Below are 16172 nucleotides of genomic sequence, written 5' to 3'. Positions count from 1 at the left end.
GTTTATTGGCTGGTCCAAATTGACCCAAGGTTTGAATGAGCTGTCTCTGTGTGCCCTGCGACTGGCTGGCAACCAGTTCAGAGTGTCCCCTGCCCACTGCCCGAAGTAGCTGGGATGGGCTCCAGCACCCCTGCAACCCTACTGAGGATAAGCGGTGCAGATAATGGCTGGATGGATGGAACTCACCGTTGTTTATATGAATACAATACTGTACATATTCACCTAATTGTTTTAAAATGACTAATGTTTTATATTGTTATGCATTATTCTCAATCATATTTTTTAATTACTTTTGGTAAGATGAAAAAGGCTTTTAAATAAGCAGCAGCGTCTGCCATTGGAACAAGAACATTTAAGTTTAGTTAAATTTGTTAATGCTTTGAGGGATTTGAAAATAATTAAAAAATAATGATCAGATTTACGCGCTAACAGTTGAGATTCATTTTTTTTTACTATTTGTTTGAATCCAAGACTAATTTCTATATTTGCATTATTTTTTTTGTTTAATGTAAACGAAATCCACTGCCAAATTAGCAAGATGCCAGACAAACTTGGTAGTGACTACTCGGGATGCCGATTCCACTGTGTAAAAGAAATACAAATTTCTCAACCAATGAATATTTATAAAAATTAACATTGGTATGATGATTCATGGGGCAGCACGGCGGCGCAGTGGTTAGCACGTGTGCGACACAGTTCTGAGGTCATGAGATCGAACCCCCTGTGTGGAGTTTGCATGTTCTCCCCGTGCTTGCGTGGGTTTCCTCTGGGCGCTTAGGTTCCCTCCCACATTCCTAAAACGTGCATGTCAGGTTAATTGGCCGGTTCAAATTGTCCTTAGGTGTGAATCAGCGAGTGAGTTGTCTGTCTCTCTGTGCCCTGCAACAGGCTGGCAACCAGTTCAGGGTGTCCCCTGCCCACTGCCCGAAGACAGCTGGGATGGGCTCCAGCACCCCCGTGACCCTACTGAGGATAAGCGGTTCAGATAATGGATGGATGAAGGTTCATGTATTTTGCCTATTGTTCAATCAATGTTTTTTTTTTCGTGAATGGTGTGTTTTTGTACCACAGGGAGGCACTAGATATTACAGACTGTTCCTTTAAATATTGACGTCAATCATTTTTCTTACGGTGTAAAAATAATAATACAACGTATCGTTATTTGATATATCCTGGAATACATTTTTCAAATCTTTTATATTTTTTGTATTGATTAAGTCTAGTGGATGAATGGAAGTTTGAAACTTAAACTATCAAAATATACATAACTATGCGAATGACTTTATAACATACCCACGAAAAATGTTTAGGGGCGGGCCTGTTATTGATTCCGGAGAGACACGCCTTCAACACCCAACACATGCATCCTTTTGCTCGGCTTCAGTTGCTCACCGCGCGCGATAGGGAACCAGGAAGCTAGCGAAACGCCTAGAGAACTGAAAACCGTCTGAGGAGGAGGGAGACAGCCTCTCTGCCTCTCCCCGGCCGCCTGCCTTGAGGGGAGCTTCCACGCTGGAGCATCGTTCATCCGTCGGCCATGGACGCGTTAAAGAATGCCGGGAGGGCGATAATTAAAAGCCCCGGGGTCCCTCGGCACACCTGGGGAACTTCCAAGCACGAAAGTAAGTCAGCGCAAAATGGCGGAAAATGTTGTGAATGTTCCTTTCCCGCCTAAATAGTATGTCAACGTTCTTCAACTTCGGAAATTAAATTTTAGTTTTGGATTTTTTTCTTGTACAAATCATACTTTGATTTCCCAAGTAGTGTAATGCGTTGACTCATGAGCGAGTATCATTCATTCATATCGGACCTGATACCAGCACCAGCATTAAAAATGACTTAAAGGGACAGTTTGTAATATTTAGTGGCTCCTAGGTACAACAAAAGTCTCATTCAGTTAAAAAAAAAACATTGATTCGAATACTAGGAAAGAAATACATGAACTATCATACAATCATTTATTTGTATAAAAAATAATAGATGATTCAATTTATTTATTTCACATAGTGAAATCATGTTTGTCTGGCATCTTGCTGCTATACTGTGCTCTTGGCACTGGTTTCCATTTGCATTTGACAATACAGTGCCATCTAGTTGTCACGTATTACTGAGAAGTTATTGTTATTTATTCATTCATTTCAGGCAGGTATATTCATTTCAGGCAGGTATATTCTTTGTGTGTACAAGAAAATATAACCTAAATCATGCCAGAATACCTGAAAGGGAGTGGAGCTTTAACATGTTTTATTGTTTATTAATATATATATATATATATATATAAATCTCATCTCATTAGCTGCACCGCTTATCCTCAGTAGGGTCGCAGGGGTGCTGGAACCCATCCCAGCAATCATCAGGCAGTGGGCAGGGGACACCCTGAACTGGTTGCCAGGGCACACAGGGACAGACAACTCGCTCGTTCATTCACACCTAGGGACAGTTTGGACCAGCCAATCCACCTGAAATGCATGTCTTTGGAATATGGGAGGAAACCGGAGTGCCCGGAGGAAACCCACGCAAGCACGAGGAGAAGAACATACAAACTCCGCACAGTAAGTCCGGTAGCTGGATTTGAACCCACACAGGAGGTTCCCAAGACCTTAGAACTGTGCCGCACACGCGCTAACCACTGCCCTGCCGTGCTGCCCAATATATAAATTTTATATATATATATATATATATATATATAATTTTGTTTTCAAACACACGGGCATATTTGTTTTATTACCTCATAACTACAGTATACTTTCTTTACGAACTTGTTTTATAGGGATGGGTGCGTATCAATATTAAGTTCGGTGCTGATACCAGCCATTTTTTTTTTTTTTTTTTTTTTTGGTATTGGTACTTGTCATGAAAGGCAATGCCAGTATCGGTGGCTCTCTAGTAGATAATTAACAACTACCTACATGAAATTAGTTGAATTGTAGTTAAATAGATAGAGATAGTAGTGAAAGTCCGATAATGAATGCAATATTAAATAGAAATACTGTATTTCTATATAATAAAAATAAGATATTTCTTTCAAAGTGATCTCTGTAGGGATGTAAGTACGTAAAATGTTAGTCTATTAAAAACAACACTCAAAATCATTTTGAGGTCTATTCAGTAGATTAAAGTACACATTTATGTGTTTATAAAAATTGCTCTATGTTTATTATATTTATATATTTAGTGTTTTACTTGTCCATCCATTCATCAATCACTGTCTATCTTCATAAGGGCTACTGGGTGCCTGTCAATAATTGAAACTTTTACTTAGTGCCCTTTGAGAGGGGAAAAAAAAGTTCATTATTCATTTTGATAATCAAAAACACATGAACTCTCATATCGACATGCATTTTTTTGAAATACTCGTAACATTATTTTACATAATATGAGCCTCATCTTAAGGGAGCTGACAAATTTGTCCACCATTTTGCCACCGTGGGTACCCGAAAACATCAAAAGGGCTGAGGGAGGTGGGATTAATGAGAAGTAAAATAGTGTGTTGTGGTCACTAAGTCTCCGTACTTTGTATTCTTACTTTCAGTTGCACCACACCGTACAGTGACATCTAGTGGTCAAATACTACACAGTGTCCCTTTTAAAAGAATCATTTAGAATTAGCACAAAGGTATCATAATGTCAAACATGTTAATGGAATACTGCAGGTTAGTACTGATGTTAGTTTATTTAGAAACCTTCTAACTTTGACTACATGCTGTGTGGCGGAATTCTTTTCTACTAGTTCGTGGGATAGAGTCTTCGCAAACATTTTGTTGTTATCTGGAAAAATTCTTTGTTTCTTTGTTTTTGCAGCAGAATGGGAAGACAGATTTATGTCTCAGGACCTCTCTGGAAAAAAGTGGCTGAATAAACCAATAGTCTGTCGCTGTCCAGAGGCTCCACAGAAGCCAATTAGGTAGAGAATAGCGGCTGCCAGTTTATTGCCAGCATGTGGCAATGCGTGTAAATGCAAATGAGGCCAAGTCGGTGTAGTGAATATATTAGAGGTGATTAAAGTGACTTAAGAGGAGTTATTATACCCTAGTTCAGGGGCTGGGAACCTATGGCTTGCGAGTAATATTAGGCTCTTTTCATGAGTACATATGGCTCGCGAGCTTTATAAGGCTAAACCAAGACAATACTAACTGTTGAAGGGATTCGGTCCAGTATATAGAGGACACAATTTTAGCTTAAGTTTACAGTTAATGTGTCACACCAACAATTCCCATTATGGCTGTAAATCACAAAATAATCCTTATACGGAATCTCATTAAACAACGTATGATCATTGTTGAGACGCTTAATGATGAAAAGCCACATAATTAACCTGTAACACCTGAAAGCTGTAGCAAATCACCAAGATCTATTTGATTGGGTGAGCGGTAGGAATGGGCGGATCTATACGCTGGACACGCGTGCTACTCCTCAACCAGTGCCGTCTGCACTCAAGGTAAATGGGTTGGTCCTTATTTGCATTTTTTATGACATTTTTACAAAATAACCTTGCTTGCACCTTATTTTGAAACCATTATTTAGGACATAATGAGCCTCGACACTTAAATAACTGCAGAAAGGAGACAAATTTTAGGTTGTATATTTATATTGATATAATTATTATTATTATTTCATAGCTATTATTAAAATCTGTTTAAGAATTAGCTTGGGTCTGGAGAGCGGGTTTGGCGGTTTTGTTGAATTTTGTTTTAAAATATATAGTGTGTCTCTCTCCAAAAGAAAAATCTAAATTATTTTGCTTTTATGGCTCTTCGGGTGAAAAAGGTTTCCGTCCCCTGCCAAGTACAAATTCCAAATTTACATAATGTCAAAAAACCCGTCAATGTAATTTTTCTCCATCTCTGTAGACAATGCCTTCACATACACCTTCCTTCAGTTACTTCTTGTTTCCAACATAGGGTGTCTTTATTATGAACTTCCAAGAATACTGTTAAATTCCGAGTTTGAGTCTGTCGTGATATTTTTTATTTTTTTAGAGGGAGCACTTTAAGTTTAGTTTTTTTTATTATTTGAAACACCGTCACGCCTACCTTGCTTCAGTCACAACTAGGGTTGCCTTGATTTAAGAGTACAAGAAAAGCATTAAAATGAATTGAAAAGGATCTCTAGATTTTTTTAATGTTTTCGACCCTTCAGATTATTCTTCGTTATTTGACATTACTTCACACGGACATTCTTTCATTTACTGCCTTTTCCCACTGTTGGTTGCCTTAATAATAGCATTCAAATTCCAAGCTTCAGTGTGTGTAGATTTTATTTTTGGGGTGCCTTCAATTTCAGCTTACTTCAGTATTTGACATGCCTTCACACCCACCTTCCTTAAATTCCTGTGTGTTTCCACAAATGCATAAAAAGTCCAAGTTTCGATCTGTGTAGATAATTTTGGGGGCCTTCCCATGCAACTTTCTTTGCCTGTGGCTTTTAGGGGATTTTCCCGTTTATTTTGTCCTTACTCAATTAAACAGTGTAGCATCAAATTTAAAGTCCCTCGAGATGCCTTGTTTGGTCTTTGCAAATGCTTTAATGGACCTGCTTTAGAGTTTTTGCTGTTAATTTTCGACTTAAGTGATCCTTAAAATGAAAATATCTAGCTCTGCATGTGCTGCCTGTTTGTAGGTGCCTTCCAGTTCTTCTTTTAAAAAAAATACATTTTCTATTGGGTTGGGATCTGAGCATTATTACATAGCAAAGTTCATTGCCTTTAAAACATCTCGACTCAGAGTCCCACCCTTGTCCAGTCTTTATTTCTTCGTTTAGCATTATTGCTTGCCATTGCCTTGGCTAGGCTTAAAACTCACATTCTGGTATGCTTTGAATGGTAAGCTGTTCCTTTCTTTCCTTCTCCCCAAGTTTAGCATCCCCAGCTCGAGGCCGTCTTTCTCTGCCCGTTTGTTTGAAAAGAAAGTGACATTTTCTCTGCGCTGTCATCTGCCGTAGTCGAAGCAGACGCAGCGGGTAGGTTACGCAGCGGGTAGGAGACTCGGCGTACGCCTTCGGTGGCGACCCGTCCTTTTCAATAACATCACGGTCAGATCAAGGGGAGGGTTTGATTTTGAAGGCAAGGTCGGCCATCTGTATGAAGGGTTTGAAGGAAACGATGTAAGCGGAGGGGGATGTTTCCTGCTCTTATCTTGCCCGTAAAAAGCGAGTTAGGATCATGACTCGGCTGGCTCAATGACCCCTGAAGGAACAATTATCTCTGAGTGCGTTGTTAGGAGTCAGCGGAGGACTGCAAGCGTAAATAACCACTTGCGGTTGGAATGATGGTGTGAGATCAGTTGTAATTGAGAGCCTGATGTTGCCTTCTATGAGAGAAAATATCTGCTAAGTCCAGATATTCTAGCCTCAGGTGGACAGTCCATTGTTGTCTATTGTACTCAGTCAGCAACGAAAAATGTTTTGTTATGTTTCCTATATTTTTGAAAATACAAGGGTCTAAACATTTCCGCAAATAATTTTAGTTTTTTTTTTTCTCTCTCAATGTACAGTGTTTACCGTCAAATATTGTGAGTGGACAGTCTAGAATGTTGTATATTTTCCTAAGAGTTCAAAATATTCCACTTGGGAAACCGCTTGTTAATGTCTTGTTTTACTCTCTAATCACATTGCAGGTAGGGCAGTTCAAATATTGCAACAACTAAATGTCATTATGGAGGGAGAGGCTGACTGACCAAGATTGTGACTGACTGACAAATAGCACAAATACACACACCATTACGTTTGCGATCCTTTATATATTAAGAAATCTAAAATTTATTTTGATCAACTTTGCATTTATATGTATTTAAAAATATGATATTTTTTTAATCATAAAAGTATAGGAGACTCTGGTGGGACCAATGAAACCTGACAGAATTTTCCTATGGTGTTGGAAACACCAATTTAATGTATCATGGTTTCCGTTTAATATTAGAGAATGTGACATTTGGACATGGGTGTGTGGATTTTTAATAGTTGCTGCTGTCAGTTGTGTGTATCATGTTTGGAACCATTAAAGTAACTTTTATAAGTGACTTGGTTTAAACAGGAGTTATTTTAATATATTTTTACTTCCTTTAAATTCATCACATCTTTAATAATAAATTTTAATGAATACATTTGTTAGAAATGTAATCCAAATATATCTAGTAGGTTTACGCGTTTGGAAATGAAAATAAATTTGATACAGGAATTTATAACAACAAAGACGAAAAATGGTTAACATTTCCCTAAGAATAATGACCTAAAATATTAACAACTAATGATATACTACTAAATCCTGTTGTATCAAAACATAAAAGTATGAACATATAAGTGAGGAACAAGCCACAATTGTAAGGTAACAATAAAACGAGAAAATTAAACATCATTGGAAAAAATGGAACAAATCTTGAAATAAACTATTACTTAAATCAATGTAAAGGTAAAAAAAGTTTCTAATTATTTTTACTTGCCCTGTGACTGGCTGGCAACCAGTTCAGGGTGTCCCCTGCCCACTGCCCGAAGATAGCTGGAATGGGCTCCAGCACCCCCGCGAACCTACTAAGGACAAGCGGTGCAGATAATGGATGGATGGAAGGATGGAATTATTTTTACTATTGATTAAAATTCTTAATTTCCTTTCATAATAATATATATATCTTTTTTTATCAACTACATGCATATAAATATAATCCAAAAATATCTAATACATTTCAGCTCTCAGGAATGAATTCAGGAATTTATAACCTCACTTTTTTCCTCCAGAAAAATGTAAATAAGAAAAAACCCATTTCAAATTATGAAGCCCAGTTTCAAGATATAATCAAAAGTGTTTATTCAGTAAACATAGAGTATATTTGATGCATATAAATGATAGATTTTAACATTCCGCTTTCAAAAGGTTTTACACGTGAATATATTTTCACTGACCTTGGCTCGGGACGATCTGAGAACGTTTCTTAAATCTCAAATCTAAGTGTGTTTTCTCTTAAGATTGATATTTTTCTCGACAAGCTTTTAAATGACTCCTACTCACAAAACTTCTATCTATTGTTACATCATTTCGATTGTGAATCCTCCGCTTTTTACCCGACATGCCATCAATCAGAAACGCTTTTTTATTCAGTTACCTGCTGCAGACGCTCTTATTGACTTTTCAAGTCTTAGCCGTAGGTTATTAAATCAAAACCATTCCAGTCATATTGATTTTTTTTTACATTTTTAAATGATGTTGGAATTGTTTAGCAGTGTTTTCCAAATAGTGTGCCTTAAGATGTTGTTTTGTGTGCTGCAGGAAATTGTCAAATGCTGCTTTTTTTAAGATAAAATTTATCAGTATCTTTGCTTTCTTCCTGTGCCCAGTGGAGTACCTAACTTTCATCCAAATCAGTGGGTGGCAGCAGATTACTATTTATGTTTGTATACTAATTATCTACTCATGAGGTAGTCGAGGGAAATATTTAATCAATGTATTTCTTTTGATGAAAATGCTTGTAAAATATCGTAAAACCTGAAAAATGGGTTAAGGTAGCCCCCTAAGTAGCCTACGGACAGGGTTTGATAATAATGCATTAGTGGTTGACTTTCTTTCTAATAACTACAACCTGGTAGTAAAATAGTATATAGAACATTAGTTGTTATTTTTGAATGAATGAATAAATAGCCTTTATTGTCATGGCACAACAGTATAACAAAATGTATTTGTTAATTATGAGGCGCACCTACCCTAAATTGGCCAGAAATTTGAAAGAGCGCCTTAGTATCCAGTGTGTCTTATTGACTGGAAAATATGGTGGATAAAATTAGAAATGCATAGTTACAATTAAATTCTACTTCTTACGGTTCCCATTTATGAATAAATTCATTTTTAGTAGTGCCACCAGGTGGCATGTGAATTTATGTTCTATGAAAAAAGTATTTCAATTTAAATGTATATTTTATGCAACCCTAGCTTACAGTAGTTTCAATTCCAGTGTGCCTTATCTAACAAAATCATTATCACTAAAGACTAGTTTTTGGGGGTGCTCCTTATAATCCGGTGCACCTTAAAGTGCCGAAAATATGGTATATAAAAACTGTAAGCGTCAATCGGTCACAAAATTCTCGGCTTCAAAAATATTGGTGACCTTTAGTTTAAAATGAAGTAATAAGAAATTCTATTATGAAATTCCAAATTACAGTAAAATTATTGACAACCGGTGTTACTTCCTGAGCCACGGGGATCAAAAAACTGTTTACTTTCGTTTTAGGCAACACAATAATTTGAGTTTTTGAAATAACACAAAACTGGTGCCAGGAACACACTTTTTGAAAAGTGAACATTGTCTCATAAAGGTTGAGAAACACTGTTTAGGCAAATAACATGTCAGTTATTAAGGCTGATGAAGTCTCACATCAAATAATGAGTTTCCCCATTTTAGTCTGCTTTCAGAGGGTCTGCTTGAGGTGAAGTGAATTATGTAATACCGTGAGAAGCTATCTTTGGAGGCTTAAGTGCTGCAGTTCGCTCGCACTGGTGGTGGTAAATGTTCGGCCTCAGTATTCTGCTCCCAGAGTGTGTCGGCCAATCCTAAAAATAACAACGAATAATGATGAGCCGCTTTAGTTGTGTGCTGCATACAAACCAAGCAAACGCAGCTTGTAACAGCTAATTTGATTGATCGGAATACATCCATCTTTGAATGAATTATGCAAATAAGCTATTTGAGCTACTTCAGTACTTGAGTGTAAAATTATTTATATGATGCACTAAGTGCTTTAGACATTTTAGAAATATTCATCAAAAATACAGTAGATCTGAATTCATTAATAAAAACAATCTCTGTTGTCATCTTTTATTACAAACAAAACCCCATAACTCCAAAAGATATTAGGAAATACAGAATACCAGTATTTCCCCCTCGATCAAACCAAAATTTGTTTCTCTTTCTTGATTTGGTGATAATTGCAAAATGTCTTTACAGGTGGACCTGACAACCACGCATCTAAAAAGGGAAAAAAATGAAGTTCAAAAATAATATACAGATACGAAAAAAATATTGGGAAAAAAAAGTTTTACAAGAAGACTGCAAAAATATTAGTATTGGAGTGCGGTTTAAGAAAAATATTTGACACACACAAAAAAAATCCAACTCTCACACAGACGCCTACCGACTTGCGTACATTGGATTCCGTATTCCGGCAGATACAAACATTTTTATGGGTATGTCGAAAAAATATCTGGACACTGCTGTAAGTTAGATTTTGTATTGTGTGCTCCTTTTTCCGTGTAGAGGACAGTATTGTAGTGCTTCTTTCCGCCACGTCGCGCTGTAAAAGGTCACCCAGCATCCACCCGAAGAAGAAATCCGGCTTCTACTTCCTGGTTTGTGTCTTATCATAACAACGTGTACTGTATCGCTACGAACTTTGACATTTTTATTGTTTAATATCTCGTGCATCCATTTAATATGCTTGGTCTAAAGAAGATGCAAGGCGTTTCTTTTTAAATGAAATCCTAATACATGCAGAAGACCAAAAAAATCCAACAAAAATTTGTGGAAAATACAGAATACAAAATATATAAAAATATTTCTGTTTTTAAAAAAATGTCTCATTTAAAAAAATATTTATAAATACTAGTAAAATATAAACAAATCCCTCAGGTGTTGCAGTTAACCAGAACCCTTGGCAATGTGCGAAAAAAAGCCCCCCTTTATACACACCTTCTGCCGGCCCTCGCTCACACCCATAGTTGACCGGGGATAATGGAGTGTGGCCGCACAGGTGCTGTTCAATTTAAGCGATAAGGACAAAAAAGAGCCACTATGCATTACACCAGTTTTCTCTATCGGCACAGCTCTCATTAATAGTTGGCTGGGGGTAAACATTGATGTTCACTAGACAATATTGTGTTGTGCCAGCCAACAAAATGCGCTCTGCCGGCCCCTACTCCCAGGGATATGTTTTTGGGGATAAGGGATCGCGGAATATTTTTTAGCTTGTGATGCACTGAGGCACAAAGTAAGAAGTTCCAAGGGATTATCATATAATATTATTACTATCCAAAAAAATGTGACATTAATGTACAAGCACTATGATATACGCCAAAAAACATAGATTATAGAGCGCACCTGATTGTAAGCTGTACCCAGTACATTTTTAAAGGTAAGACAACCATTTTGTCCAACATAAGACTAATTGCCGCATGTGCCCACATTTAAACATGAGATATTTACAAAGAAAGACGGTACACATAGTTTCAAAAATATACGGTACCTTAACCCCTTAACGTTCCCTGCAGCCCGTTTTGCCACATTATTTCTGTTTACAAACAAACAACTCGTAAAAGTATCCCCAATAGGGTAGTTGGCCCTCCTCTTTCGATTGACACCTTTTTCATGATAAGTGTCTGTTAATGCTGAAGCGGAAAGTTACATTAAAATGTGTCTTCCTAGACACATATATGCCACCTGTCTCACTCTTACCAAATGCATGAATTAGCCGCATCATTGCATAAGCCACAGGGTTGAAATTTTGGGAAAAGGTCGAGGCTTATAGTCCGAATTTTAGGGTAATCGAAATGGTTGTCAGCTGTGGTTGTTTTGGACATATGACATATTTATAAATTGTTATTCTACAACATTAAAACGTGTTGATACTTAAAGACATGCATAATTAATCATAGTCCTTTACATTAGCATGTTGCATAAAAAATATTTCTTGCAAAGCCTGTTGTCCCCCTTTAAACATGCAGAACTCTCCTGATTGGCCCTTTAATTCCCAGTTTTAAGGTGTCCGTTACTCACTAAAAGGATATCAAGTGGCGTTCTGCATTAGTGGCGTTCCCAAGGGAGTGAACCCCAACCCCCCCACTGACTCCACGATCTCTAAAATGAGATCAGCACCCTCCAAAGCGGAAAGCTGGTTTTGCTTGTGCTAAGGATAGCTGCAGCTTTCCAGACTTGAAAGGGAGAAAAAAAAAAACCATTTTATTTCATATAAGTATCCCCATTTTTTTTCCTTACTCGAGTGGAAAGATTGGTATCGATATTATCACTTGTCTCATGAAGAGTTTCACTGCTGGCTTATAAAGTGAATAAATAGCTGCAGGGAAATTCCAATTTTCTACATTTGTGCATGAATTGGATTATTTAAGTATTTCCTCAACAGGAAATACTTATTGAGGGTTTCTTTTTCCCCATCAGTAGTACTGTATTGGCACAAGGAATTTTAACATGTTAAGTGTCCTTATATACATGTTCATTTCTCAATATTAACTCTAAATGCATCTTTAATAAAACATAACAATAATAGCATGATAATAACATAACACAGTAATAACAAAAACAGATTGACTGAGCCTCTCTTAAGATCAACCAAGTAATGACTAACTCATCTTAAGTCAAATTATGTTTATTTGTATAACCTTCTATCACATGGAGTCTCAGAGCTGCACAGACCACTATATTGCAAACTACAGACTACTATTGCACCATCCCCTGATCCAAAACTTATATGAGGGCAAGGAAAAACTTAAAACCCCAACATGATAGAACAAAAAGACTGACCCCCTTTGATTTTTCACCCAAGTAATAACATAATAATAATAATGTAGTAACACAAAAAGATTGACTGAGGCCCTTTTGTTACAACCTAGTTGAAACATGATAATAACATAGCAATTAAACATGTTTAGCCACTCGCTTAATAATCACAACCTCGTATTAGATAGATAGATAGATAGATAGATACTTTATTTATCCCCGTAGGGAAATTCAGATGATAATTACATATTAACAACATAGTAATAACACAAATATTTACTGAGCCCCTGTTAATAATTACAGCCCAGTAATTACAACAATAATAACCTTGTAAGAACATAGTAATAACATAATACAATAAACAAAGTTGTAAAAACTGAACCTCTTACAACCTAGTAATCATAGTAACAGTAACAACCTAGTTGTAGTAAGATTAACTGAGCCACTCCTAATAATTACAACCTAGTAATAACATTGTAACAACACTCGAATAACACATAGATTGATTCATCCCCTGATAATCCCAATCTAGTAATAACATAAAAATAACAGTAACAATGTAGTAATAACACAAAAAGAGTGCTTGTTTCATAAATACATCTCAAACTGTTAGCCCTCATAAACGGTAACAAAGGAGGAGTTCTTTGCTTCAAAAATGGCGACCGCTAATTTGGAGTATGAGTTTTGTGCAACACTAATAATTTAGCATGTTTAGCTCAATCCAGACATGAAGTAGTACCCTGGTTGAACACCAACTTTAACTCAAAGAGAAATGTGTTAAATTAGGGTATCATGGAAAAATGCAGGCATCAATGGGAAAAACACGTGAGACATTGAAGGAGTCAAGGAGGTAAGACTTGCTAACTACTAAAGGTGATTTAAATTTCATTTCTCAGTAAAAAACTAATACAATGTTATCCTGAAGCCTTGAAAATAACTTCCAAACAGTTAGTGGATTATTTCCAGTGTTATAAACTCTTTGGAGGTTGCATATAAAAAGCATCGCAAACTGTCATTCCAGCCTCATTTGCATAACAGAGTAAACACAGATTACGATGTTTTTCTTCCCCTTTCGTGGAGAAGAAAGTCAGAGTACGATTTGACACCCCCAAGCGACCCGGGCTAATCATGCCTCGCTCCAGCGATGGCGTTCAGCCATGCAGTCTGTAAGCTCCGCCCCCGCCCCAGCTTGTTAGGGATGCGGTTGCCGAGTAACCCACACCGGCTGCTCCCATGACATCCCCCGTTCTTGTTTTTATTGTCGTCAATATTTACGGAGCAGCTGCTAAGCTACCGTTCGATTGTTCCCAGCTCTTTAATGCGCTAATTGCTTTATAATTGGGGTGGGAGTTGTTTTTTTTCATCGTGTGCAAACATCCCCAAACGTGCAGCCTATTTCCTCCGCGTTAAGGTTGTGTCCTAGATTCAAAGTGGCCCCAATGAATAAAAAACGCCAATGCAAGGGGAATATATCAACAACATCTGTGTCCAGGGTGGGGGATGCAGCTTTTCAGTTATAGGGGTGCTAGACTCATAACAAGTGACTGATAGGTGTATTTTAACGGCCTTCTGTTGTTTCTGTCTGCCGCTACGAAACCAACAAAGACTGATAAATTGTGAACTTAAAGGGACAGTGTGTATTATTTAACAAGTAGCTGTCGCTGTATTGTGTCGTGCGACCGAAAACAAGTGCTAAAAATCACAAGGAAGAAAATAAATTACAGAGACCTAAAGTGACCAAACTACACCATCCCTGCTGTTGTTTTTTTTTCAAGCTTTTTGCGAGTTTTGAGTCTTTGGGTACCCATAGCAGCAAGTTGGCCTACAACTATATGAGCTTCCTCTCGCTGAGGCTCTGGTTATGTAAAATAAATGCAAATTTCTTGACCTATGATGTTTTAAGAAAAGCATGTTTATATGATCGTTTATGTATTTTTGCTTCTTTTTTAAATCAATATATTTATTTTGACGTCTAGAATCCACTTAACAATACTCACTTTCCTTTTAACAAGTTTTTCCATTCCATTGCAAAAGTTTTTAACTCGACCTTGCTTGACCCTCCCTGAAATATAAAATGTGTAAATACTTGGAGTGTATATTCGCAAAAGTTAAGTTTTGGAGGACAGTTTTCCAAATTTATTTCAATAACTAATGTACTAATACTATATTACAGAGACATTTTGCACTATTTGGTGCCTCCTAGAGGTACAAAAACAAAATCCTTTAAAAAAATAAAAACAATATTGATTGGAATATAAGAAAAAATACATGAACTAGCATATAAATGTACATTTCTAAAAAAAAGTTAAAGGCTGAGAAATTTGCATTTATTTTACAGAACATGAGCTTCACCTAGAGGGAAATAACATAATTGTTCGACATCTTGCTACTAAGGGTACCCAAAAACCCAAACCCTTATGAAAGGCTGGGCAACAATAACTTAGTGTCAATTTAAGCCGTTTTGTGAAGCCCTTTGAGACTCTTCGTGATTTAGGGCTATACAAATAAAAATGACTTGACTTGACTCGTTCCATGCTTGTAAATTATTTGTATTTTGATATAAACTGACAATTCCAAATGATTCAGTCAAATGTATCGATTCCAAGCACAGCCAGTTGCAATCCGTAGCGCTTGAGCGGAAGTGGACGTGTCGTATTTTCCAAGCAGGATTGAGCGAGTGAGCGTGAGCTCACATCAAACGCACCCGAGTGGCAGGCGAGGCGCAATTTTGAAAAGGAGTTAATAATTCAGAGTTTTTGCCTGGTGTTAGCACAAAGTAGCGGGAGGCGAGCGTGTTGACGACAGATGGCCCAGGCCTGTGTGGACCCATTAGAACCTCCCAATAGAGATTGAGGCCTCCCTCGTTGAACTAATGGTGCAACTTATTTGTCCAAATCTGGACAAAACAAAGACATCGGCAGCATGAAAGACCAACACTTCCCTTTCCTCCTTTTTTGTATAATTGATTGTCTGTGTTAATAAATTGTGTGTCCTTTTTCAAAGGGCCTGGTTCATAGATTCAATTTTCTTGGGATTAGTTATCTATATCAGAACTCAAAGTAATAACGTAATTTTTTTTAATCAGTGCAGGAAATTCTAGCATCCTTCAGAGAAAAAAAGATTTATGGTGGAGCACAAGCAACACCTAGAGGCAAATTCGTTAACTAATTTCAGTAAAGAATAATTCGTTTCATTCCCAACGATTTTCAAAATTAAAGCTAGAAAAACTCCAAGAGCAAATGTTAAAAATGGGGGCCAGGTTGGCTACTTAGTGTACTTTTGCATATCGCGGGAGTCCTGGTCCCCATTATCAGCTATAAATAAAGGATTACAGTTCTGTATAATAATAATCATTATTATAAAGGAAAAAATGAACACAGCAGGAGGTGGGACAGAAACAAAAAATTAAAGGCTAACATAAAAATGTAAAGCAAAATGCATAGTTGTCAAATTTAAAAAGAAAGCAAACTAACAATAAAAGCCATTTAAAATAAACAAGACAAACGTAATCCAAACAAATTGGCATTGAAAAATATAAAAAATTAAATAAAAAAATTAATACGAATTTTAACAAACACTAAGGTTGTTAGATACCACATTTTTTCAGAACAATACTCCAATCTGTGATTGCCTTCCATACCAGTACCACATACCAACACCACTCATCAGGGTTCCCACAAGGTT

General features: G+C 36.9%; 1 protein-coding gene across 4 annotated transcripts in view; it reads left to right on the top strand.

Annotated features, from left to right (window-relative positions):
• The first annotated feature begins 1295 nt into the window (after positions 1-1295).
• The window catches only part of LOC148346614 (low density lipoprotein receptor adapter protein 1), a 34333-nt gene continuing 19456 nt past the window's right edge, over positions 1296-16172 (top strand). The window contains exon 1 of one of the 4 annotated variants that reach the window (XR_015848312.1): positions 1296-1622. Coding sequence is in view for 3 of the 4 variants with exons in the window: in XM_088325412.1 (XP_088181538.1) it covers positions 1538-1622 (85 nt within the window). In the remaining variant the exon portion in view is untranslated. The remainder of the gene's footprint in view (positions 1623-16172) is intronic. The other 3 variants (XM_088325412.1, XM_088325413.1, XM_088325411.1) reach the window with 3 other exon arrangements.

Source organism: Urocampus carinirostris, chromosome 20, assembly GCF_059441175.1.
Source record: "Urocampus carinirostris isolate Australia breed hairy pipefish chromosome 20, RoL_Ucar_1.0, whole genome shotgun sequence".
In the NCBI taxonomy this organism is placed as follows: domain Eukaryota; kingdom Metazoa; phylum Chordata; class Actinopteri; order Syngnathiformes; family Syngnathidae; genus Urocampus; species Urocampus carinirostris.
The sequence above is the reverse complement of the archived record's forward strand: the minus strand, read 5'-3'. Positions and strand labels throughout refer to the sequence as shown.